We start from the raw sequence: 26,538 nt of genomic DNA, 5'->3' as shown, positions 1-26,538 counted from the left end.
TGAAATTAAAACGAAAATATTGAATAAACCAAATTGCCAACACGATGTTTCTGAAGCTCGAAGATCGATGGGAATGTGCACTATTTTGTTTGCGTCGGCTTTGGCACACTGCACCGTTCTTTCCATTTGCTGTTCTGTCCCAAAATAAATGGTTTCGACTGATTTCAGTTTGCCCAGTGCCGTTCTTCAATCCACTGCGCCGTCCACTTTATTTGTAACTTGTCACGTTTCGCCCCCATTTGCCTAAACTGTTCACGCACTATCGGTACTAAAAACTATGTCCTACTTTTCGGCCACTCCAACAAACAAACGGCACGCGGCGCACGGCAGCAACGGAGGTTCTTTAGCATTCGGCACGAACCACTGGACAGACCAGCAGCGACCACAGTAGCGGGAAGTCTTTTCTTAAGCCCTCGCACTAAACAAACGCACGAACCCAATTGGATAAGGGCAAGAAAACAGCGAGCAAAGAAATGATTCAAACCAAAGCGGAACACGTTTCCACAGTTCCGCTCTTAACGTATGTATTTCGTGGAAACAGTAAAGAAATAAAAAAATAATAATAATGATCTGCAGCCGCGATTCTGGGGGACGGGAGGCCTTAAGGGCTGTTCAGCGTCCCTTTTACGGGATATATTTACAAATATCTCGTTCCGCCACATCGAACCAGTTTGGGGGTTTCGGTGAATGATCGAGACCTTCGCGCTGCCGCTATGCCGTGACGCGCCACGCCGGAAGTTCCACTATCAACTGTACTGCATTTTGGTCTCCGTGTTCGGGAAGGGATGTACGAAACCGTTAATTTGTCGCACACGATCATTGGATCACACATTAGCGTGTGTGCGTGTTGGTGTGTGTGTCATGTTGAATACCAGGTTAACTACAGGGTTGCCCTCCTACCTCGGGCCTAAGACACCGCAGTGACCACCGGCGCCGTTTCAAGCAATCATCCACGTTGCGATCCTCGCACGGTGCTGTCTGTCTGTCATTTGCTGCCGATGCCGATCAGTGCCTCGTCCATGAGGTCATCATCGATGCCAACGCCGCCGCCCCCGCCACCACCTCCACCGGGGAGCGCCGCGGAGGAGTTTGAGTGGGGTGACGCAAACGGTGGTAACGGTGACGGTGCCGGGGACTTTATGTGCACGGATACGGATGCGGGAGAGGGATGACTTTTCAGAGCCGGCGATGTCCCGCCGCTCCCACCACCACTACCACCGCCGCTGGTGGCCACACCAAACGCATGGTTTGCGTGGTGGTGATTCGAGAGATGATTCAGGTGATTCACAGCCCCAACGCCACTTTTCAGGGCGGCCATCAGCTGCTGGGTGGTGCTGGCACCATCGAGCGAGATGCTTGCCACCGGCGAGTGACCTCCTCCCGGGCCGATCATCATCATTCCCGTGGGGATACCGTCAGCCGCGCCGCCACCGTCCTGCGATGAGTGCGAGTGGTTCGAGATGGTGCTGCTGGGGCGCGAAGGTGGCCGCATCAGGGTACCAAGCAGATCACCGGTTCCATCGTTCGATCCACCCCCCGAGACGGGCGATGGAAATGGCGGTAGCACCACCATCGAGCCGGGCGCCGTCGCGGTCGTGGGGGTACCCGGTGCCGACCCCGAACGTACACCGGCCAGCATTCCGGGCGAAGCACGGTCGGCCGGGAACATGCTTCCGTCGGAGCTGTTCGATTTGTGGCTCATCGAGCAGAGCGGCCCGCTGCCAGCGTTCGTTAGCACGCTGTTACCGATGGTATTGCTTCCCGTCGTGTCATTACCAAACATTTTCTGTACAATGTTTGGCAGTAGGGGATGGAGCGGAGACCCATTGCCGCTGCCGCCACCGCCATCGGCGGTGCCAGATTTTGCGGGCGCTTTTGATGCGCCCAGTAAATCGGACAGTAACCGGGCGCTCGCCACGCTTGAACCGAGAGGTTGGCAACCATTTCCGCCGTCGTTACTGCCACCGGAAGGTGAGGGCGAAAAGTGCCGCAACGGACCACCGACAGTACCAGCGCTACCCGGAGAAGGTACCAGCGTTGGTTGCTGCTTCTGCTTCTGCCGGTTTCCGGACGACGGCACCGTGTCCTTCGTTCCCTTCACGCCCCCTCGCTCATCGTTTGCTCCATCGGACTGTGTGGCGTTTGCTCGGGCGGACAGCTTCGGGATCTGGAACTTGGTGTCGAGTGATTTGGCGAACCCATCGAGACTGCCCATCGAACCGGTGCCGCTCGTTTGGTAACCGAGCATTTTCATGATTGATATCGGGTTCACCAGCGCACCGGGGGTAGCACCGTGGCCGGCGGACGCAGCGAGCGATCCGAGCGAGGAAGCGAGGGCGGTCGAGGATTTGCTCGAGCCCAGCCGACCGACGGAGGTTTTCTCTTTTCCCGTGGATGAGTACGACGATGAAGAGTTGCCCGGGTTGGAGGACGACTTTGGGGAGCTAACCTTCGACGAGGCCTTCAGCGCACCGGAAGAGCCACTGAGCGAACCGAAAGAGTTGGACTTCTGAAACGGTGCCTTCGACGAAGAACTGGCGTAGTGAGGGCTACTGCCGTGTCCGCCTTTCGTGGAAGCCGAGAAGGCCCCGCTGAAGGAGGTAGTGCTGTGGTTCTGCAACGATTGCTGCTGCTGTTTCGACGAAATTGGGCCACTGGAAACGCCGGGCTTGAGTCCGGATTTACTGCTACCGCCGCTGCTGCCACCACTGGTGCCGCCACTTTTGCTGGAACCACCCGAGCTGGAACTTTTCGAGCCCTTCTTGTTCTGGATCGTCAGCTTGATGCCGTCCGAGCTCGGCTTCACCATGTACTCGGAGGACGCTTTTCCCGCCGACTGCCCAGCGGACGCCAGCGATGCGCCGCCGTGGGTCATGGAAGTTGATTGTGAGGCTAAAACGGAGCGAGCGAAACCATTTTATGCTATGATTTCAGAGGCCGATGTTGAACAACCCTAAACTCACCAGAACTAATCCCAAGAGAGGCACAGTTGGTAAGGGAGGCCGACGATGACGAGGACGACGCCGAGAGGAATCCACTTGCCTTCGAGGCGTCCTTCAATGTGATTGCTCCACCGCCGGGACCACTGAGCGCTCCGAAACTTCCAATATTGACGCTCGTGCTTCCACCGGTGCCAGTGCCACCTCCGCCGATGCCACCCGCCAGTGATGACGTTGGTTGCGTCTGCTGTGTAATGGTCATCTCGGGCAGCACGAGCACGGCCGCTCCGTCGTCGTCGGTGGACTGGGCCGACTTTAGCTTGTCGATCACGGCACTCAACGTGCCACCACCGTGTTGCTGCTGCTGCTGTTGCTGTTGTTGTTGAAACAGTTTGCTACGATGTTTGGCCGCCTGTATTGCTTGCAGCATACTGGCCGCTGCAATCGATCCCGTCCCGAGCCCGAGACTGGCGGCCAACCCTCCGCCGGGTGCATTCGTAGGACTTCCGGTGAGATCGATGGTCGGAGTTGTGGCCGGCGAACCACCACCCAGAATGCCGTCTGCCCCGGGGCTGGCCATCGAGATCGAAAGATCGAGTTGCTTCAACTGCTTCAACGCGGCACTCTTCGATCGCCCGGAATTCCCACCAGCTGTGGTGGTGCCGGTGGTGGACCCAAACGACGAAGAGGTAGCCAGGGAAGAAAACTGAAGGGCTGCCGTTGCTTTCTTTTCCCGTTCCTTGGATGAACTACTGGAAGCAGCGCCCGCGAGACTCGAAGCAATCGGATCACCACTGGACGACGATTTCGAACCCGGTGAGCTTCCGGTGGCGGCGGCCGATTTGAGGGCCGACATGCTCGGTTTACCGCCGCCACCACCAACGGCCCCCAGACTGCCACTACCGATCCCACCGGTGGGTTGATGTTTCGGGGACGACGTGCCATGCTTGGGACTGTTAAACCCCAAACTGTTGCTGCCACCGTGCTTGGGGCTGCTGTGGTGGACGGGACTGGAGGAGTGCTTCGGGCTGGATTTATTCGACCCCCCTCCACCGCCGCCCCCGTTACCTCGATGGCTAGGCGACGACTCTCCACTCTTAAACGGTATCTTATTCGGTGGCCCCATCGCTAACCCCGCCGTATCGTCCGCCTTGCGTTTCTTTTTCTTATCCGGCTTTTTGCTGCCGTCAGTGTTACCGCCGTGCTCCAAGTCGCCACTCTTCCGATGGCCGGCGGTGGAGGCCGAGGGTTTTTTGACCGAAGATGACGATGACGTTGATGAGCTGCCAGTTGACGACGTTCCCGGTATCGGTGTGATCGTCAGCGGGGAGGCCGCCGTGCCGAGCGGCATAAGCATCTCCAGTCCATCTGTTGTCCCAAGGGCGGCTCGTTTTTCGCCGCCACTGTCGACAGCTTGCGAAGAAGGTGAAACCACTTTTCCGGCCGTTGGCAGACTAACCAGACCGACGGAAGAGACGGGTTTACCGGAAGGACCCGTGGCATGTTTGGGCAACCCACCACTAGTGACTGCCACCGGTGTAGTGGTGGCCGTGGTTGTTGTTCCTTCGGCAAAAAAACTACTCATTTCGGCCTCGACCAAATCGACCGTTTCTTCCACATCCGAAGAACTACTCGAACTGCTGGAACTCGAGGTACTGCTGCTACTCGACGAGCTGCTACTCGTGCTGCTGGTGCTCCGTTTCCTCTTTCCTCGACGGCCATCGGCAGCAGTGCCACGCAACCCCAGGAGTAGCTGGTCAGCGCTGGCAGCCGCGGCCGTCGGGTCGAGGCTGGAAAAGTCGAGACTTTCAAGCAGGAGCGTGCCTGCTGAACGGCGACCCTTCTCATCGTCCAGATTGGAGAGGCCGGAAGAGAAGCTAGAGGACAGGGTGCCGGCGCTCGGAGGAGGATCACTGTTGTTGTTGATGTTTTTTGACGGTTGAGGTTCGTTTGTTCGTTCACCCAAAGAGCTGCCCGAATCGACCCCGTTCGCATTGGCCGATTCGTCGTGTAGCAGCAGCGGGACCGCCTGCCGGCCGGCGTCCTCCTCCGTTCCGCCGTACCGTGCTGGTCGCTGCTGCTCATCCTGAAAGGCGGCGGCTGCGGCCGCGGCCACCGCCGCCACGGTTGCAACACCACCAGCCACAATGCTGCCTAGTTGGCTGCCGGTGGTCGCATTGATGGACGACGAGGTGGCCGTGACCTCGCCACCATCATCACCAATTCCAGCACCATCGTCACGGTTGCTATCGCTCTTTGGGCTCTTACAAAAATCCTCGTTCATTCGTCGTTTCTTCGCCATAGCCCCGGCCAACATTTCCGGAGGTTCTCGCGGTCCACCAGGGCGACCATTTCGGACCGCTGCCAGCATGTCACAAAACCCGTCCATTGCACCGCTGGGGAGGCAAGACCCGGCACCGAATCCATTCGAGGCGCCATTTACCATCATGGCCGCGGAGGGTCGTTGCTGCTGGTGAAGGGACAGACCGATCGTGCCGTTCGATGTACCATTCATTCCGTTTGCTGCCGTCGTACCGTTGCTTGCACTCTCCACCGATGGTGGACCTAGTGAAAGGCTTGGAAATCCGTTGCTCTCGTCCGATGCTGTTGATCCTCCGCCACCGCCGGATTCGGGTCCACCGGAGGAAGAAGGACCACCGGTGGCAGACTGTCCGGAACCGCCACCCGGTCCCACGCTCGGCTTGATTTTGAACTTTTGCTCATTACGCTCCTCCCAATGACGGACGAGCGCTCGCAGCGTAACCGGAATCGACATACAACGCTGTAGGACGGCCGAAATGTGGGTAGACGTCTGTTGCTGCTGTTCATCACTTTCCGCTTCCTCCAGTCCGCCGCCACAGTACACGCGGACCGCGATCGCGGCAATATTCTGCAGATCAAACTCGACCGTCGCCAGCGAATCATCGAACGGGTGCATTACCGACACGGTGATGTAGTCGCACGAGAGTGCCGTCACTTCGAACACCAACGCACCGACGGTGGTAGACTCCACAGTTCCTGAACCGCCCGGAGTCGTGCGGATGCAGCTGGCAAGAAGCTGATTGAAGACGGCCGCTCGGCGCAGATAGACGAGCAGCTTCGGGACGTGCTGTGGTTCGGTGAATGGGATGCTTCCTACCATCACCCCTCGTAAGGCAGGATTGTCGGTGAGATAGTAACAGTGAGACTGGTCGGGCAGAACCACCGGGAGACCACGTGACAGATCGGTCACGGCACCACCGGATGCGTGCTGCGCGATCAAGGCCATCAACGTTGAAGTACTGCTGCTGCTGATGCCGCCGTTGGCTACCGAATCACCGTCCGGAGGACGGTCTTCACGTCCAACGACGGCACGAATCGCGGTCATCATCGCCCCGTCCACGGGCATCGGCTTACTGAGACGCAGCACGAACGTGGCCGGCAGTGAGGTAGAGTTATGTTTTTCGATCGCGCTGTAGGTGGTCGATGGGCTTTGCAATCCGCCGCCACCGGGTCCTACCACTAGCAGCGGTTGGATCTGCAACTTGTTGGCACTGGACGCTTCTAGCACGACGGTCACACTGCAGCCGATCTTGTCACGGGCAATCAGTTCCGCCGTAAGGCCATTCATCGTGCGCGTCCCAAGATCTAGCAACTCGTACGGAGCCACAAAGTACGTGAGGCGCATCGGATGGCCGCCGCGCCGTTTCTGCACCACACCCAGGGGCGACTGCAGCAGCAGCGAGCGCACCTCCGGGTAGCGCTGCATCGAGAGCGTGTACAGCGTGTGCAGATCCGTTTCGAGTGCTTGCAGGGCCACGAACGCGTTCACCTTGATCTTCTTCTCCGCGTTCAGCTGATAGATGGAGGCAAGTCCCTCGAGCTGGGTAGTAAAGTCGGCAAAGTCGCCCCGCTGCAGGCAGGCAACCAGCTCGCTGCAGCTTTGCTGCTTCATTTTGCACTCGTGGTGCACCTTCACGTCCTGCACCGTGCCGGCCGGGTCGAGGAGGATCTCGAGGTAGAACATATCCGACGAGATGAACAACCCGGACGTGTCTTCGCTCAGCTTGAGCCTGCAAAGGAGGCGACGGATGGTTAAAATCAATTCACTCTCGCCATCCACCTAAAGCACTTACCCCAGTTGACGGGTCAGACAGTCGAGGCGCTCGACCAGCCCCTGCCGGGTGGTCACTTTGATACAATACTGCATGCTGTCGAGCGTTTTCTGTAGGTTCGATTTTTCTACCGCATCGAGTGCGTACCGTTTTTCCTGCGTAACATAGAGGGAAGAAAAGCTGGCGGGTTAGCTGGTGTGCGCACCGAAACGGAAGGGAACCGTCCGACGGAGAACTTACCAAGAGCGACATCCGGACGGATTTCGACATCTCCGGAAACGATTTGTATTGTGCCGATTTCGCCTTCGTCCGGAGTCGCTCCATCAGCAACTCCATCTGCCATGTTTCGTGTTTATCGCCACCGAGTAGCACTTTGCTCGGGGTACCGGAACCACTGCCACCGGCGAGCCCGCCAGTGATGATCGGTTTAATGTCCGGTTTGCCAATGCCTTTTCCGCCACCACCGAGGGAACCGTTCGCCAGGAGTAAGGCCGGAAGACTGCCGCCTACCGCTGCCGTGGCCGTAGTACCTCCGGAGGACGCCATTGTGACCTGTTTGCGCCTGTTTTCTTTGTGGTAGTCGCCGTGTGGCCGTACCCGTCGTTGCTATTCGTGACTCCTGCTACTGTGAGCAGGCTTCTTGTTCCCTGTTCCCTACCACCCCCGGTCACTAACGGTCACACGCACGCACGCACGGCCGCAGGGTGCGTGTTACTTTGAGAGCTATGCCGCCGCCCAAAGGCTGTCGTTCCCAAAGTGTTTAGTCACTCGCCGTCGTGATGTACAGCAACAGTCTACTTTGGTTGGACACATTTTCACGTGCACAGAAACACACGCGCGCACACTCTGTAGAGTGAAGTGTGTGCAGCAGCAATCTAGTAGCCACCAACCGAACCGTTCATTTAATTGATCCGATGCTCTGCTGCTGCTCCGCCGTTCGGTTAAAGGGGTCGCGAAGGACGGTGGGCAGCGAAAATGGCATGCAAGTAATTTTCTCCCCCTTTTTCGCTTTTCCTTTGGGGTCAGACACTTTACTTACGCACACACGCGCACACATCTCATCTCACCGGAGCACGACCGCACGTTCGGTCGGAACTTTCTGACGATACTCAGGGCCAGACACCTCGGACGAAACGGTGAATTCCTCTGGCTGACCGATTTCCGCACATTACTGCATTCACCCAACACCGTTAGGCGGCCGTCCGTCGGTGACAACCGCTTTGAGGGGAACACACTTTCGCTCACGCACGATATCACCGTGCACGCACGCACACACAGCTCGCCAGCCACGACTTTGCTGGCGTGAGCTGAGGAAATCACGAAGCACCCGCGGCAACCACTTTTCCACGCCACGACAATGGTGCGGTGATTCGCCACGATATTCAGCAACGGTTGCTGTGCGACAGGCAATCGATCACCTCCTTGCTGCTGCTCGCTGGGATCGTTGGGAGCTGGCAGCAACGCACGGTCCGCACGGTTCCGATCGGAGGCACACGGACAGTTTGGCACTGTTCACATTCGCAATGCAAAAATCTGGCTTATTCTGCTGCTGGTATGGTGCAGAAAAATGAAAGAGAAACGGACTGCTACGCGGCGCGACAAACAAGCAGCGGAGATTTCTTCTTTCGCGTTCCACCGTTTCGCTCGTTCATGACACTTTTTCCTACGCACCCCGGCGAAAATGGTGCATCGATCGCTGGTCCGGTTTCGCTTGTCGCCGGTATGTTGGCAGCGCCGACGTTGTGTTCGCATTTCGAATGTTTATCCGTGAAAAATTGTACTTTATGCAAAAATAATCCGAATTTTTCAAGAGCAAATTTGATTTTAATTTTAATCCCTTTTCTAAAACACTAATCCTATGTGCCTGCAAACGGTGAACGGAACGAACCGATGGGTGTGATGGTGGTGTTGTTTTCAGAATGCTTTCTTTTTCTTTGCTCTTTGCACATTTCGTGCTATGTATCGAGTAATTAACTTTCACTTGAATGTATTGCATTTCAGTGCAGTTGAGCATTGTACAGTTTTCATTCGTGAATTGTTAAAAAATTAAACTGTATTTGTGGGTACTGTAAGAAACCTGGTGAAAAAGCTCTCTGCATATCTGATTGTTGACGTATCTGCAGTTGTTTTGTTTACATTTAAATTTATGTTTTGCAGTTCGTTTGGCGGCGGAAGATACCGCAACGATCGGAACGCGGGCGTCGCGGGACAAAACGCGTACCGTTCTTGCTAATCACGATGATCGGTCGTGGCCGTCAGCGGCAGTACACGGTATTTGGCAACAGTTACCACACAACATGGACTGCGCGCGAGTACCACGTGGCGTGAAACGGCTGGCTCGCTGGTCCTGCGCTTCCGGACTGCGGACAGGAAAATTTCGGGTCCGAGTTTGCTGCATCGTGACCGTCCTGGCGCTGCTCTCCGTGTCCTATGTTATCTTACATTTACTTGTAACGGTAAGTCGGTGGATTGGCTAGTGTTGGTGTGGCACTTCCGTTCGAATAGTCGCCAATCGATTGCACTCTCTTTACAGCATACGTCCAGAAAAGGCTGCCAGAATTGCTACGCAGTGATAGATGTAGTATATACGTGGGTGAACGGAAGTGATCCACGATTTCTCGACCAACTCGCCCGTTTCTCAGCGACGCACGATAAAGCGCGCTACGATGATAAGAACGAACTGCGCTATTCGCTTCGTTCGCTGGAAAAGTATGCCCCGTGGGTGCGCAACGTGTACGTTGTAACGAACGGGCAGATTCCGGGTTGGCTCAACCTGGAGAATCCGCGTGTGCGGCTCGTAACGCATGCCGACATCGCTGACGAGGAGACGCTGCTGCCAACGTTTTCGAGTGCTAGTATTGAATCCTTCATCCACCGGATACCGGGATTGTCGAGACAGTTCCTCTACCTGAACGATGACATTTTTCTCGGAGCACCCCTTTACCCGGACGATCTGCAGACGTTGGCCGACGGCGTAAAGGTGTTCACCGCCTGGATCGTACCGGACTGTGCGCCTGACTGTCCGTGGATGTTCGTCGGCGATGGATCCTGCGACCACGACTGTTACTTGGAGGCGTGCCAGTTTGATGGCGGAGACTGTGATCACCCCGATTATGAAGGTGGCACCGGCCAGCATCACCACCAGCACGACGAGACGAACTATAGTGATGTGTCCGCACCGGAACCGATCGAACCGCAGGAAGACGATCAACAGGACGCGGACGAAGATATGATGTTTATCGATGTGCCGAAGATGTTTCCGAAGATTGGTGGCGGTGCCAACATAAGATCAGAGAATATACGGTACATTTACGAAGTTTTCCGAAAGCGAGGCAACGAGACCGCCTTTTCTACCCGTCAGCTGGTCGAGCGGTTCAATCGGGAAAAGATGAAAAACTCTAAACTGCTCAACGCGAAGAGCCGCACACGGAAGCGCCATCGAATACCGGTAGTTCGGGGCGCCGCCAACGGAACGGTGCACGAAGATAACGGTGCGCGCGTCGCAAACTCAGACCCGGTTCCGGAAAACGAGACCATCAGCTCACAGGATATCTTCGCTCACTCGCTCATACACACCAATCGGGTGTTTAATCGGGCCTACGGGTTTCACAACCGTAAGGTTCTGGCTCACGTTGGCTTTCTGCTCGATATCAGCATCATCGGCCGGATGATGGAACGGTTTCGGGAGGAGTTCCGCATCACCAAGCAACACCGGTTTCGAGCCGACAGTGACATGCAGTACGCCTTCAGCTACTACCACTTTCTGATGAGCGAGTCAAGAAACAAAACGGTGGGCGAAATATTCGATGATTTCGATACCGATTCTTCTGGGTAAGTGCGGACACGTATGGTTCTGAAGGTCCATTTGAGTGCTTTTTTCTTTTCCCTGATTCACAGAACGTGGTCTGATCGTGAAATTCGCACATTATTGGCGAAGGTCTACAATCTGCCCCTCGACTGGTCAGCCGTCCGTTTTTTCGAGGAAGTTGTCACAAACTGTTCACTGCAGCAGAATAACTTTCTTCCCCTCGAGCACCAGCAGGAGCAGCGCAAGATTTACCCGACGTTGGTGTACGAACGATACGAGGATTCAACGATCGTAAGGAAGACTCCCAAACGACATGCGCTTCAGTCCAGTGGCTTATCCCAAGATTCTTTTTCAGCCCACCGTCACTCGGTCGTTGGTGATGGCGTGCCGGGAGCTGGCCGACATGATGCGAGCCAACTTTGGCAAGGTTCCACGGTACCGCTTCCATGTCAGCCCCAAAACGGGTATCTACAGCAACTTCAAAATGCTCACCTCCAACATCACGCAGGTTGTTGATGCGCTCGATGAGCTGCGCAAGTCACCTAAAAAATTTAACTGCATCAACGACAACTTGAGCGACGGAAGGCCGGAAGACAACCAACTCGTGGCGGCCCTTCTGGAGGACTTCTATCTGAGTCTATTTCCTGCGCGCAGCAGTTTCGAGCTGGAGAGTATTTACCGGAACCGGTTCCAGTACTACGATGATTACCGGTCGTGGCTGCGACGAAAGATTCTGTTCCGGAATGCGGTCTATCTCGTGTGCGGTGTGGTGTTTCTCGTGTGTGTCCGTATGCTCTGCTGTCGGCACAAGGGAAAGTTCGCCCGTACATTGTTGCTCCTCGGGACGGCACGATCGAACGATTATACCAATATTTCGTAGCGAAGCAAGGCGAAGCACAACAAATAATGTAATGCTCAAACGGTGAACACTCATTGACTTTTATTTAACCGTCAAAACAAGCGGAAAGGCCAAAAAACTGTAAAACTTGAAAAGAACGCAATAAAGTAAGAACACGATCAACAAACAACAAATATTAACTCCAACAGCCAACGTTTTCGGTGGTTTCAAAGGACTCGGCTTCGCTGGGACCCTGGTTCTGGTTCAGAGTTGATCACTTGTTTACGAGTGATGGGAGCCATTGGAGATATTCGTCATGCTGGACGAGACAGTGTAGGCCGGTCCACGGTGACGACGATTTATCCGCCGGTAGATAAAGAACCCGATCACTGCGAGCACTATTGTAACGCTGATGGCGATCGCCAATATCGCACCGACGCTCATAGCTGTATGTAAAGACGATGATCAGTTAACACAAAATTCAATTATTACGATAGTTGGTGCGCGCTGATGAGGAAGGTTCGTGAACCAAAACCAAAATGGAACGAGTTCGATGTAAAGCCATTACCTCACCTTCCTCAATGATGTCGATCGGGATCTCGTACTCTCGATTTTTCACCTTTAGCAGACACTTCCATCGGCCAAAGTCCTGCTCCTTCAGCTCGGCAATCTCCAGGCCACAGTCGCCTTCCCGCAGACCAGCCCCATGGTACCGGAACCGTGACGCATTCGACGGTTTCATCATGTCCGATAGACCGTGTACTTCACCGGCCGGATCCTGAAAGCGGCATAGTCCAACCGGCAACTCGAGGATCGTTTTGCACAGCAATCGCTGCTCCCGATCGCCACTGCTTGCCGTGATCGACGGCCCCGTCACGGACCGAGCCGGCTGCTGGTAAACCTTAACGTCGTAGTATGTAAGGTGGTCTTCGGCCCCGTGCTCATCGTTGATACCGCAGGCCCACATACCGCTGGTAATGTTTGTCACCTCGAACCGACAATGGCCGAGAGAACGGAGATAATCAAACTTCTGCGGCGTGTAATCGCCAATCGTCGGCCCGGATAGGTAGCAGTACTGCAGGGCATACGGTACTTCGCACGTCAGCTGCGTACGGGTTGTGTCCGACGAGCGAGGGTCATGGAATATCTCGATGCTGGTGGCCGTTACCTGCTGCTGACGGGCAACAGGTTGCGGTTTGCGTGTCCGAATATAAACGGAATCTGATTTGGTTCGGCGAGTTGTTCTTAAATCGAACACACATCCGGTGTGATCGTTGAGATTGAGATGCTGATAGATGCGCCACAATCCGATGTCTCCCGGTGCGAGTGGTTTTTTGATCTCCAGCGAACATATTCCAGCGTTCGTTCTGTGGGAATGATTTTGTGTGAAAGCTATGAAAAGACTAATACCATCCTGGGTCGATCACTCACTTGGTGTCGTAGGAAGAGTAGCGATCGGCAAGATTGCCATCCATCAGCATCAGCTGTCGATTGTCCGTTTCCGAGTGAGCACGACATAGCGACAACGCTCCGGACGCGTACCGACAGCTCAGCACCACGTGGTTATCCGTTTCTTCCAGTGTTGTCTGCACTCTGCTATCGTCCTCTGCGAGGAAGAAAAAAAAGGGCTTCGTGAGCCAGATTCCAGAATGATGCCCCCTTCGATCAGACCTTTCACGTGGACGTTGATTTGTGTGATCCTTTCCGTCATGTCTCCCCAGAACAGTGAGTGGCACCAGAAAACGCTGTGCTTTTCGTTGATCTCCACGTATTTGGAACACGATTCGTAGATATTCTGCTCCGCGTCGATGATTCGGCAATGGCGTGGATTGCCTCCATCCGGACAGCTGATCGTAACGGACGGTGATGTGCCAGTTGCAGTGATGTTCAACTGTTCAACAAATTTTATCGCTGCAAAGGAGACACCCACATATAACTCCCGCTCTTTGGGCACTGTTGCACTCTGCACGGTTACTCACACTGCACGGTGATCTTCAGTGAGCCGTGTTCGTCGTTTCCATCTTGGTTCGTACCGTACAGTTCCCAGGTGGTCTCGAGAGATTTTTGCAAATTTTTCACGCGCACCCCGCACCGCTCCTCGTCGTACCGTTCCAACGTCGTGAGATCACCGATCTTGTGGATCTGATCACTGTCCAGACTGTAGTGTTGCCCGTTGATCGTCACCGAACAGTGAATCCACCGAGTGGCTGGGATAGCATCAAGAAAAGTCAAAAATCCGGCCCCTTCCATTATGGTCAGTTGCGATGCGGGAAACACCGAAGTGCCGATCGCCAGATCGAGAAATACTCCAACGAGAAAGCTGTACAAGATCGGACGGTCACTAGCCATCTCTGCGTTGCAAAATTGACCACTTTATTCGATAGTTCCAACGATTCCACTGCTCCAGTTTTCTTCAGATTAGCTCCAACAAAGACACCAGATAAGCGAACACGGCGTACTGCCAGCGAATGAGATATCAGCCGAGTATGCTACAGATTTTGGCCTCGGCCAATGTGGGCGTATACGCGCTGCGTCTACGACGAATACCGACGGCACAGTAAAAAGTTCGTTATTTTTGTACCGAGACTGTTCCGAATTTTCAACAAGTGTGTCAGAAGGATCGGTCCCTATTTCTCGCACACGCGACCTGACGATTTGATCTGGACCATGTCTCACGAGGAACTGAACGGTTCCCGCACGGATGCGAGCAATAAGTTGGACCACCGAAACGGTTGCAATGTGCTGCCCGTTAATACATTGCCGCCGTCGTTGCTGCCGCTGTGGTCTGGAAATATTTTAGCAATATGGGGATGACCTAGAGATGTGCCGGGAGTTACGATGTGTTAACCCTTCAGTCTCCACGATCAAGGAACGTGATTGGGCCGCCACGTTTTATGTTTGAAATTTTGATTTTAAATTGGCAAACTTCTCGAATTTAAATGCGGTGATCGTGTGTGGTTGTGATACAAACCAATTTTACTTCGAACCTGGTGTTCAAATTTGTACAAAAAATTATGTGAGAAGTTTCTACTATACATTGGCGGAAGTTGCAGGTGATTGCTCTCAAAGGGTTAGGGCAAACAGCGAGTGGCGCGCGGATAAGCCGCACAGATTGGTATACGATTATTCCAATGTAGAGAGATGGCCTATCAACAATCGATCCGATAACGGTCATCGTAAGACAAAGCCAAGAAGCATTTGAATCTAAAATGAAAAGAGTCCGACCGCTCACTGGAGGGAGAAAGTAAACCCAAAAATGTCGATAACGTCACATGTTATCTGGAGTTTTTAAAAAGGACAATTCATCACAGATAAACCGTTCCCACGACAAACTGAAGTGCAGTCGCAGTAGAATATTGTAGCCACGCCGACGCAGTTTGTGCGATCCTTTCCAATGGCTACCGTCGCAGATCGCATCCGGCTTAAAACGAAGGAATTGTTTAGTGACCTGTGTTTATAAATAGTACCGTAGACGATGAATATCACAAGCCGTTTTGTCCAAATTTCAAATATGCTCCGAGACCACACATCTGTTCAAATTATTTATCCCTGCAGCGCTCGCCACCGCTACCGTATTGTTCTTGGGGCGGTCTGACTTGTTCGATCGTACCACTGAAAAGACAAAATTGATCGTTTGGATCGGTGCCAACAGGAAATTTTAAACCATGCCGTTAAACCCTCCGCTCTCGGACGTTCCATGAAATACCGTTGTGAGGACAGACGTGACACATTAATGGGTGCAATAGGCATGCAGAGGCTAAATAAACAATATTTTCGGAGCATTTAAAAATAACGTATACGCGCATCGCCTCACTTTCGCACTAACATCATGATTTTCATGAAATAACACTGGATATCGTTTATTCTCCGAAAAGCTATTTTCTATTCATATAGATTGTTTGTTGGGTTTCGTCCCTAAAGCGTCCCGTGCTTGCGGTCTGTGTGATGGTTCAACGAGGAACTCCGTTTCAGTTTCTTCTTTCATTTGCTTTTTATTTAATTTGTGTGAATCGATTTAGTAAAGGTTCGTGGTCGTTCCTTCTCCTGTATTAGTTTGCACATAAACACACTACAGCGCTCTTGTCAGGTTGTTTCGGATGGCCACTCTTTCTCTCGCTAGTACGCCCTCGTTTGTTGGTGTTTTAGTTTTTGCACAGCAAAGGATACTGGAGCATCCTACTGGAGAAGAGAAACCCGAAAGAAACTCCCGGAGAGGATCAACCCGACGAACAATCCTTGTCCTTTACTTCCAGCAACAAAAGGGTGGTATGTGTGTGCGAGTGTGTGTTACGGGCTTTTCAGTTGGTTTGGAATTACTAAACGGATTTGGCTTCACTACGAATGGGACGAGTTTTTGTGCAATTGCAGTAGCGAGTAGCGACCACACGCGAACGAAGAATGGTATAACCTCCTGACGGAAGTGCACGAACGAATGGCGCTTCCTGCTCTGTCGCCGCGGGAATCACCGGTATCGATTTGGTGAATTCCGGAATTGGCCGTATCATTGCTTTTGTGTTTTCTGTCGCTCCGTTCTGCAAATGCAACCATCGTCACCAGAGGTAGAACCTCACAAGACGACGGCTGACGAACCTCTCTCTCTCTGCGCTACCTCTACTCCAAATCGTCGTTCATGTCCTGCAACTTAATTTTGTCGTTTTCACTCGCCTGGTTGCCGTACTGTCGCATACGTGTGATCAGCAGGGCGAACACCTGGGCTGGCAGCGTTTGCTGGAGGATCTACAACGGAAGCAGAAGGACATCAGGATCACTTGCCTTGGCCAAGTGTTCGTTCGTTCCTACCTGTAGCAGCTGTGTCGGTTGACCGCACACGATCACCGCATTGGCCAAATGCTCCACACCGTTCTCGATGTCACCGGCCGCGATAAGCGACTCGCCGGTTTGTATCTCCTGAAGGAAGAATCTAGCATTGGGGACCGAAAAAGAGAATCGAAAATGTCAATTTCAGCATTTCGCAATCAAAAGGGTCTTTTCCATCGCGCGTCACTGCTTGCATCGATTTCCACGTGCTTTCTTCGTTGTGTTGTCATTTTTTCTTTGGCTGCGTCTCACGGCTTGCGATTACATAAACGTTATGCTCATCACTCCAAAACCGTGCGCTCGGTGGCTCGGAAGCCGAAGTAGGGAGGGGGGTGCAAAAAGTAACCGCCAGCAGCAATGGAAAATGACAACAAGGGCCGCCAGGGCCGAGGGACGGAAAATCGATACAACATCGTGGGAAAACACTGCCGCCCGTGCCGGCTCCTTACCTTTGCACTTCCTCGTGATCTGTCAGATTCGGAATTGTTGTCCTTGGACCAGCCGATGCGGCCGATTTCTTGTTCTTCCGTCCTGCGAATGAAACAAGCGGAAAAAGGAGGCGACGACTTATTAGAACTTGAACCGCAACCACACAAAACCGACTTATGCGCGAACGTAGTCGCGAAAGAGAGATCTAGTAAACACAGGCGGCCATCAACGAACGGTGAAACGTGATGTTACTGACCACCAATGGGGAGCGGCTACCCCCCGGAAAGCCCGTGAAAGTTCGATCGCTCCGTTGGCCGCGTTGTCGCCACGGCGGCGGCAGCGGTGGTGCGATACTTACTTTCGCGCAATTTTTTCTTGAAGCTCGGATCCTTTCGCCGCTTGTGATCAAAGTATATGCAGTAGCCGAGGAACAGTGTACCGGCCACTCCGGCCGCAATGCCAATCGTTTTGCTGATCTCCATCTCCTGGTTACCGGAGCAAATGCGGACCGCGCACGGGAAGCTAAAGCAAAAAACAAATGTCCGTGTTCCTCGCAGCCAAGGTCCGACGGAACCGTTCGACCTGCACACACACTGGCCCACGTACACACTTCACTGAGTTGCTTCGATTTTTGACACAAGCGCGTGAGAGCCTGGCTGATGAGTGACTGCTCGAACCTTCGCAAGTTAAAGTTAGTCATATTCTTTTCAGTGTCTTAAGTTCGTCAGTAAGTTCAGTGTCTTAGGTTAAGTTCAAAAGTTTTCGAAGAAAACAAAACCCAAGAATTTTATTTAACTACTTGTTCGATTAATTGTTGGCCTAGATTCATGTTCGAGCTCGATGGGATTCGAGGTCGAGTTCGAACTCTTTCAGCAAAATCGACCAGTTTCGGGGTGTCAAAGTTTTGACAACTAAGTTCGAAAGCGAGTGTTGGAAAAACAAATTGTTCACAAATAGTTCTGCGGACTCTCCTAATCCAATCGCCGCGAACGCGTTTGCCGCGCAAACAAAGTCCACAAACTAAACGATTGTAAAACCCATTTTTAGATGTTGCGAAGCCATGGGGACCATTAACATTGAGAATTTGATTAACACCGACCGGTTTTTAACCTGGCTCCAGTCACCATCCTGCGCGCGTTGTACGCTACCGTACTCGAACAATGGACCGGAGGATCTGGTGCAGAGGCTTCCGTTGCTGCTCAGCTGCAATCACGTGCTGTGTGGCCCTTGTGTCCGCGAGTTCTACGGCCGTGACACCATACACTGCGAACAGTGCCAACGTGAGACATCGCTGCCGAAGGATTGTGGTAATCCTACCTCGTTCCTGAATCCTAGCTACTATCTACTCGGTAGCATCAGGCAAGCGCAGTACGAGCTGGAGAATCTGGAATCTTACCGTGACACACAACGGGTCTCCTCTACAGCAGAGCGTCAGGAAACTTCCCGAGAAACGGTGTCGCCCGGCGCTGAGTTACTCGTTTCCCAGCTAGACAGCGTAAAACAAGTTCAGGCGCTTCTAGGAGATGCGTACCATTCGTACGAACGTTCCAAACACCAACTAGAAAAGTGTGACCGCGAGCAACAGATCAACGTTGGCTCGGTCATCGGGAAAGTCAATGACCACTTTCTGCAACTGCACAACACATTACAACAGCAACAGCTCGGGGTGCTACAGAGAATTCGCAACAAGTATGCCAAGATTCGGCGCCAGCAGGAGGACGACCAGTCTCAGCTTCAGTCGGTGCACGGTCAACTCACCAAGTTTATGCAAACGATAAAATGGTTTGACGACAAAGATAAGAAACAAAGAACTAGCCGATGCTGGTTGGATTTTGTTCAGGAAGTAAAAACGTTTCTCGAAAACGAACCGTTGATGCTTCGGGGTAACTTCCTCAAACAGCAGACCCCATTCCACTTTAGCGGCGGTGACGGGACCTTGGCGCCTATGTTACGTCTGGGTTACGGTCGGCTGGTGTCGGCAGCGTTGACGGACAAACAGCTGGCATATTTGGTACCATTTACTACCAAGTTGGAATCAAAAACGAAACAGAAGCAAGATATCGGTAGCTCTTCGGAGAAAAAGGATACTGTAGAGTTATTGTGCAGTGGTCAGGAAGCGAAAGGCAGCATGCCAAATACCTCCCGTCATGCCGATTCTGTTTCATCGGAATCCAAATCTTCAAAGAAGAAGATTAGTCGTACCGATAGCGACAGAAGCGAATCTTCAAAACAATCAAAGAAACAAACATTTGAATCATCGTTTCAGATAAGCGACACCAGTTCCGCAATAATGCCAAAAGCCACAGAAACCATTCTGCACAATCTGTCGGATTCTAGCACCGACCTGAGTTCAACTATTCGACCAAAGCGGAACGGAGCCAGCAACATGCTCCGGGTGCTCGTGACGCACATCGTATCCCCGCACCAGCTGTACGTGCAGAATGAATTGTTTGCGAAAACTGCACCCGCCCTGGCAGAACTGTGTAATTTTGATGCCCAGAAATATCACGTTGCATCTGAGTGTCACAGCCAGCTTACGATCACGGAGGGATCCTTGTATCTCGTGCGACCCGTCGTCGAGTCTTCGTTTTCCTGGCCCGCCAAGTGGTACAGAGCGCGAGTGACCCGCAAATATCCACCGAACCAGTACCTCGTCCAGTACGTCGACTTCGGGCATCTGGAAAAGGTGCGCGAGGATCAGATTCGGCCGATTTCACCCGAACTCAATGGGTTCGTTTTCGGTGCGCAGAGAGTTTCACTGTACGATGTGACACCCAAGGTGCGTGGGTCGGGAACCAACGACGAATGGGCAGAGGAGTGCCGTCAGCTGATGATCGATTTCATCAGCAATCGACAAATGGCGATGGTCGAACTGACGAAGGAAATGAACGGTACGCACATGGTAGATCTGTTGCATCTCCCAAAAGGTATTCGCATTCCGGTACAATCACTGCGCGAAGCGCTGATCTATTTCGATCTGTGCCAGACGGTTTCCGGTGATCGACAACAGTTGAGAACGGTGCATCGGCTTAACCGCTGGTTGCAGAAGTGTAGGAGCAACCATAGGGGCGCTATAACGTCGGCACACAAGCTCGCCCAACACGACAGCTTTCCGTGCACGATCCGGCACAGTACGGCACCGGACAATTTCCAGCTGATGCCCACCAAATGGGGCGTAAACATTCTGGAACCGATACAACAGGAGCTCGATCAGTGCGCCTCGGAGCGCGCCAAAGTGTACGCTCCTTACGTAGGACAGTTTTGTGCCTTCACCGATCAACGTGAAACACAAGGCGGTGGCACAGTGCACTGGATGCGTGGTCAGGTCACGCACGTTGGTGTCCGCCAGTGTGAGTTGTTGGCGATAGACAGTGGCAAACTGTATGCAAACATCGCTTGGGATAACATCCGGTTGATGGACGCAGAATCCTGGAAGCTATGGGAGCCTTCCGTGGTCGTCAACTGTCAACTAGCGTACATTCGCCCGAAGTCGGCGAACAACGACAAAGACGACAGCTGGTCTTGTGAGGCGATACAAGAGTTTAATCAGATTCTCGCAAGTCGCACGATGCACTTCGAAGTGACGATCGAGACAAAGTCCGAGGATAACGTTCCCTACGGCGTACTGCTTTACCTGCTCAACCGGAAGACACGCGACACGTGTGTCAATGGGTTCGTAGCTATTGAATTAAACATTATTAAAGGGATTGACCGATCATATGTTATCGTTTTAGCCTGCTGGTCCAGAACGGGTACGCCGAATGTCTCAGCCAGGGCAGAGATCTGATCGCCGATCGTGTCAAAGAAATAATTGCCGAATCGGAAAGCACACAAGAGAAAAAGATGCCGGGGCGAAAGGCATGTGGCTTAAAGCCATCGCATACCCTCAGCGATCCGCGCGTTCCAGTTAAAATTCTGTGTGTCCAGTCACCAGCCGAATTTTACGTCCAGCGCAAGTCATGCATAGTCGGCATGGACCAGCTACACAACGAGATCCAAGAGTATATGGACGATCGTATCGAAGAGGAGGAAGCAGAGGCGGATCAGGAACTGCGGGCGATCGGTGACGTTTGCGTAGCGTTCACTCGTGCGCCACGGAGTACTTCCTGTGAGTGGTACCGTGCGCAGGTCATCGCCACTCTCGAAGGTGACGACAGCCAGTACGAGATGTTCCTGATCGATCAGGCCATCAGCGTGCAGGTTCATCGTGCCAATATAGCACGCCTTCCGCTACGCTTCGCCCAAATACAGCCTGCTGCAATCCGATGCAAGCTGGCCAACGTGAAGCCGGTCGGTGGCAGCGATCAGTGGCACCAATCGTCGATCGATAACTTCAAAAGTGTCGCTTCCTCGTTTCCCTCACATGCCGTGTTGCTCGAGCGCAACCACGAGACCACCCGGGAACTCCCGGTGGTGCTGTGGGGCGTCCGAGTGGAGGAAACGGGTGCCCTGACTCCGCGGCGTACCGTTTACACCAACCTCAATCTGTCGCTAGTGGATAGCGGGTATGCGCATCGGATTGCGCCATTTGAGTCGCTCGGTGGCAGCGAACTCGCTAGCCCACGAACTGCCGAGGATGAAGTGCAAACGTTTGAGAAAGCGGTCACCAGTCAGTTTGAAACGGAGTACATACAATTGCAGCAGTTTTTTCGAGTCATCGACGACGCCACCAGCCAAACGGCGTCGTCTTCAAAACATGTGAAGTCAACCGGCCGGGACGACGTGGAGTGGGAAGAAACGATGCGATCACTGATCGACCGGCAGGTGTTGGAGATCGCCGATTGGCCCGACGCACTGCCAGTCGAAAAGTCCATCTTTGTCGGTACTCCGACGCACGTAGGAACGGATGGAACGATCTACTTGCAGGACGAGTCCTACCAATCGGTGGTCACGCAAATGAAAACCGAAATTCAGCACTACGTAACCACAACGGCCGAGATGGGCGACGGGCGTATCAAAAGCCGACTGCTTGCCGTCGGCGACGTGTGTCTCGCACGCTTCTATTTGGACCAAAACTACTACCGTGCCCGGGTGACGGCGGTTGGGAAGAACAGGACTTACAGTGTGCAGTTTGTTGATTATGGCAACATAGAACAGTGCACGATCGATGATCTGCGCTGCGACACGATCTGCTGCCAGATGCCGGTACTAGTGAATTGCTTCCGCCTGCATGAGCTGGAACCACGCGAAAGTGTAGCCGGTGGTCAATGGTCCGAGGCAGCATTGGATGCGCTGCACTCGCTGATCGTGATGAAACGGTGCACGGTGCGTGTTATCGGCAAACGGTCACGGGCCGATCCAGATCCACTTTGTAGGCTGCAAATCATCGATGCCAATGTGGACGTCGCCGAGGTTCTCTGCGGCTTGCAACTGTTTGTCCGGGGCGAAGACAAGAGGCAGAAGAAGAAGCGTGACAGTCAGCCAATCGAACAGTGCATTGATGCGCCCTCCGTTGCGTCGTTCCGCAGTATCATGGATATAATGAATGAAATAGTGTGCGACGACGAAGGTATCGAAGGCACAGATGACCCGTATGCTTACGACGGTGTTAACGATGATAACGCGAGTAACAGTGACCGGGCGACTCATTCCTCGGACGATTCCTTGTGGGATCCTATCGATAGGGCTGCGCGCGACTTCGGTGAACCGCCGATGGTCGATACTCCGCTTCCTTCGCCGGCATCGTTTAACTCGAACGAGTTTGAAACCTCGTCCTTGCGGTCGTCGATGGAGCGCATGTTGGGGGAGTCGATCCATCGGAAGTCGGGTGGATGCGGCGCTTTCACCGGGTTTCCGATACTTCAGTTCGATCAGTATCAGCGAGGGTTCTATGCCGCGTACACCAACTACACCGATCCACTGACCCTTCACGTGTATCCCCAAATCGAGGGTCACACCTTTCGAATGGGTCAAATGGCGCAGGCCATCCAGACGTATGCCACGTCAGGCAACAAGTTCCACAAGTGGCAAGCGTCACTGCTTGAACCGCAAGCCCCCTGTCTGGCCCTGTTTGCTGAGGACGGGCAATTCTATCGGGCCGTGGTCGAGGGGTGCGACCACGAGACGCGAGAAGCCCGCGTCCTATTCGTCGACTACCTGAACCGTGCTACGGTTCCGATCGATACGGGCATCCGCAAGTGTCCGACGGTGATGCAAAGCATTCCGCTGCACAATGTTACCGTACGATTGGCGGGCGTTCGACCCAACCCACGCAACCGAGAGGACGACGTGGCGTGCCAGCTGGTTATGCGCCTGCAGAAATCGTTCTACGTTCGCCTCCTGCACCAAACCTACCAGAGGACAGATGGGGGCGTACCGATACCGCTGGTGGAGCTGTACACCAGCGAGGACTTCCGCACGCTCGTTTACCAACCGCTGATTGACGAGAAATTCTTCCTGGCAGATCCCCTCGGCACAACCAAATGATGCACGGCTAATGTACGTCGACGTCTGCCCAAATTTCCTCTGCTCTATACCGACAGGTGAATTGAATACCTGGGGAGAAGAATTGATTTGCCAACTGTTTTGTATGAATAATAAACAGCTATTGTTTTTGGCAACAAGCGATCTCACTTAACTTCGTCTTCATTGTGTTCCTTTATCATGTCCCCATCGTGCGATTTGCCATCGTTCTGGCGGGTGCTAAAAGTGGAACCATTCTTAAAACAACGCAACACCGCCATTAATAAACACATGCGTCCTGTACGGCCGTGCCGTTAGCTGAGCTGATAAGCTGCATACACTTGTTGACACACATTCCTGCCGAGTGCGGTTACGCTGCGGTCTCCCCATTTCACTTGCTGCGGCAAGTGGACTGTTGGCAATGACGGAAGTTTCACCGCCTTTTTATCGGCCACAGTGAAACATAAACTTAGGCCTTTAAGTGTGTAAATGCCATAGAAAGTGTCGTAAGCAAACAAACGTTCCCATTTCCCGGTCCGAAGGTGTGGTTGGTTTGTGTCCACGATCTTTTGTGGCTGGGACCCGGAACAGCAAGGAACCGTCAAAGAGGAGTGATGTTCGATAAGGATGGAACGGAAGTCGGTCTTTAATGAGCTTAGACCCTCGCTTAACACATTCAAGATCCATCCTCTGAGGGGGTGCAAATGAAGAAAGGTAAACCGAAAAAATTACACATTTGTTTGTTTCCTTTTAGAACACTTCCAAGGCAATGGGGAAGTGGCCGTACAAAATATCGAAGTGCACGAGGTGCTCACAAAAAAGGAATTAAATAAATCACCCAAAATTCCGGTCCACTTTCTGCTGATGATGATGCTGATCGCCTTTTGAACACCATCAATTCCCGGTGATGACCGGGTGGTAACCGGTGGGGTCAATCGCGCCACCCCAACAGCGACGGTGGCGGTTCCATTTATTATACCCAAACACACATACACACAGCGACACAGGCAAGCGTATTGAATGAAATCCGTGACTGTCGCGCGCGCGCGCGCGTGCGTCCGCCTCGCGAGATCTCTATCGGGAGAGGGCGGTGGGTGGGATGAGGTGGCCACATTGTTAAGTCCAGCCGCACCACCCGCCCACGGCGGGTCGCGGGAAGTCAATTGCCTCGTGCTACGGTGCGCGCTCGTGCCGAACGCGAGAATGGCCCAACTAACCAAACCGATTCCCAGCGTGATGATCGAGCCAAAGCATGCGCCAAACACGCTTTTAGCCTGTCCATATCGCTCTCTCTCTCTCGGCCTCTTTGTGTCCGCCAAGTGGAAGGCCCGGAGGCTCCCCTTCAAGCGGTCCATGTGCCGACGGGAACGTGCGAAACACCCCGAGGACCGCGACCGCGAGACGTGATAAATTTTGAATACCAAAGCACTCTTCGATCAGACAGGGCAGGGCGACCGACAGAAAGAGAGGCCCTCGGAAGCTCTCTGGTCGTGAAAGGGGTTCACCCAACACCACCCCCCACGGGGGCCGCGGACGCGAGTTGTCAGTTGGTTTTAAATATCAAAACATAAAATAATTATGAAGTTCAGGCATGCGCCCGGCATGAGTGAGCAAGGCAGCATAAAGACGATCGACGCGCATCAGCATAACAGCGCACAATAGAGGCCAGCATAGCAACGCTCCCTTCGTGCTCTTTCTCGCTCGCGCACACGCTCGGTGGCTTTCTTCTTCGCTCTGCATTCTGCGCGCGCAGCGTACGTGCGCAAGTAGAGCGAGATACGTGGGAACCGTTGCGCTCCGAAAGACATTTTCCCACGAGTCGGTCGCGCCGTCCCGGACCAACGGCACCAACAGCAGCAGCAACAACAGCGGCAACCGGTTGGGCCCGTGCTGCACGGGTTTTACATGCGTTTCAGAGGGGCAGCGACGGGCCCGGGCTCCTGTCTTGCTCACGCTCACTGCACGAGCCGAAATAGGGGAAAAAAAACATGGCCAAGGCTTACTTTGCTCTTATCCTTTGGCCGTTCGCTGTCTCGCTCTTGGTCGAGTGAGAAGGAGTTGGAGTTGCGTGAAATGTGGCCGCCGCCGGCAGCCATGTCTGCTGCGCATGCGCGACCGAACAGGGTGCGGAGTGTGAAGGGGCGCTTTCCCCGCTCTGCCCTCCCCGTGCCGCGTGTGTTCCCTTGGCTAGGGTTGAGGTTTGTGAGGCTAGGAGCGGTTCTTGCCGCGCGCGTATCACGTGTTGAGCTCGAGCCAATTTAGCTTAATAAAACTATAATGTGTTGTCCCGGGGGGAGGCAGGGAGAGCGGGGCAGGGTGGCCGCGCACAAGCCGAGCCAATCTTTGCTTTTCCCACAACACTTCGCGCACTCGTTCCCTCTCTGTCTTTCGTGCGGGCCCCGTGGCTTGTTAGGGTCCCGGCGCAGCCCTTTGGCGCTGTTCGGGGGCTTAACGCCGAACGAGTTTCGACGCGAGTGACTTCGCCGTCGCCGCCGTCGGTAGCACGATTAATGGATTTCTTTTAGCTCTCCCCTCCGTGTGTGCCCTCTCGCTCTGGCCCGTTCCCGGCGCGTAATGGAGCCCGTGGCGCACAGTCCGGCTTATCGCGAGCGAAAAGGAACGGAACGTGCAGAACGGTTTCACAGCATAAAAAAGTGGCCACAGGCGCGCAATTGTGTGAGAGGGCGATAACAAAAAAAACGGGGCGCCCCACCGAAGAGGAAGCATAAAAAATGCACACACGATCCGGGAGCCGCATAAAATGTCCCGTCCGGCGCGGACGGGATAAGGCGCAAAAGGAAACGGCCCACCCCGGACCATTTGTGTCCGGTTAGGCGGATTGATGCTCCCCGTTCGGTTTTTGTGGACACTGGTTTTTTTTTGTTGTTGCTGTTGTTGTGCACCCCCCCTTTCAGCCCACCGAACGGCGGCCGAGCGTCATAACGACGTGTTGCGACATGAACGTGCGTGAAACGGAGAACCGACCGATTATGTGGGGCCGCAACCCGCGGGGCTCCTGTCCGGGTGGTGCTATCGCCGGCTGCCGGTTGTGATTTATATTCCGATAAAATACCACGAACGATAAGGCGGCCGCCGGCCGGAGCCGAGTTTGTCAATCGGTTCGGTTGTGGTGTCGCGCAGGCATTAGGGAAGGACTTCAATTAATTATCGAGCATGATTTCACGGGCTGGGTGTCTTGTTGTTGCTTTA

The 26,538-nt window shown here is 53.7% G+C and overlaps 5 protein-coding genes across 6 annotated transcripts; 2 read left to right on the top strand and 3 right to left on the bottom strand.

Moving 5' to 3' along the window:
• Window positions 1–239: 239 nt before the first annotated feature.
• On the bottom strand, window positions 240–7,579 carry LOC131215053 (mediator of RNA polymerase II transcription subunit 1). Its single transcript, XM_058209429.1, has 5 exons — window positions 7,274–7,579; window positions 7,055–7,188; window positions 5,086–6,991; window positions 2,964–5,025; window positions 240–2,892 (listed from the first exon to the last, which is right to left on the bottom strand). The coding sequence occupies exons 1-5, from the start codon at window positions 7,577–7,579 to the stop codon at window positions 986–988; spliced, it is 6,315 nt and encodes a 2,104-aa protein (XP_058065412.1). The 3' UTR covers window positions 240–985.
• A 1,630-nt stretch (window positions 7,580–9,209) lies between these two features.
• On the top strand, window positions 9,210–11,861 carry LOC131205704 (N-acetylglucosamine-1-phosphotransferase subunits alpha/beta). 2 transcript variants are annotated; one of them, XM_058197931.1, is made up of 5 exons: window positions 9,210–9,489; window positions 9,567–10,864; window positions 10,931–11,132; window positions 11,197–11,268; window positions 11,350–11,861. In XM_058197931.1, exons 1-5 carry the CDS (start codon window positions 9,331–9,333, stop codon window positions 11,719–11,721), a joined length of 2,103 nt encoding a protein of 700 aa, XP_058053914.1. In that variant the 5' UTR covers window positions 9,210–9,330; the 3' UTR covers window positions 11,722–11,861. The 2 variants fall into 2 exon arrangements, with proteins under 2 accessions (XP_058053914.1, XP_058053905.1); XM_058197922.1 differs by having other exon boundaries at window positions 11,197–11,861.
• LOC131215052 (uncharacterized) lies at window positions 11,772–14,028 on the bottom strand. Its single transcript, XM_058209428.1, has 5 exons — window positions 13,659–14,028; window positions 13,351–13,590; window positions 13,111–13,285; window positions 12,253–13,046; window positions 11,772–12,125 (listed from the first exon to the last, which is right to left on the bottom strand). The coding sequence occupies exons 1-5, from the start codon at window positions 14,026–14,028 to the stop codon at window positions 11,962–11,964; spliced, it is 1,743 nt and encodes a 580-aa protein (XP_058065411.1). The 3' UTR covers window positions 11,772–11,961.
• Window positions 14,029–15,512: 1,484 nt separating this feature from the next.
• On the bottom strand, window positions 15,513–17,515 carry LOC131208754 (mitochondrial import receptor subunit TOM20 homolog). The gene is made up of 4 exons (XM_058201621.1): window positions 17,285–17,515; window positions 16,947–17,028; window positions 16,480–16,600; window positions 15,513–16,416 (listed from the first exon to the last, which is right to left on the bottom strand). Exons 1-4 carry the CDS (start codon window positions 17,406–17,408, stop codon window positions 16,291–16,293), a joined length of 453 nt encoding a protein of 150 aa, XP_058057604.1. The 5' UTR covers window positions 17,409–17,515; the 3' UTR covers window positions 15,513–16,290.
• A 471-nt stretch (window positions 17,516–17,986) lies between these two features.
• On the top strand, window positions 17,987–23,441 carry LOC131215051 (RING finger protein 17). The gene is made up of 3 exons (XM_058209427.1): window positions 17,987–18,708; window positions 19,264–20,598; window positions 20,661–23,441. Exons 1-3 carry the CDS (start codon window positions 17,987–17,989, stop codon window positions 23,350–23,352), a joined length of 4,749 nt encoding a protein of 1,582 aa, XP_058065410.1. The 3' UTR covers window positions 23,353–23,441.
• The last annotated feature ends 3,097 nt before the right edge of the window (window positions 23,442–26,538 follow it).

Source organism: Anopheles bellator, chromosome 1 (assembly GCF_943735745.2).
Source record: "Anopheles bellator chromosome 1, idAnoBellAS_SP24_06.2, whole genome shotgun sequence".
In the NCBI taxonomy this organism is placed as follows: domain Eukaryota; kingdom Metazoa; phylum Arthropoda; class Insecta; order Diptera; family Culicidae; genus Anopheles; species Anopheles bellator.
The sequence above is the reverse complement of the archived record's forward strand: the minus strand, read 5'-3'. Positions and strand labels throughout refer to the sequence as shown.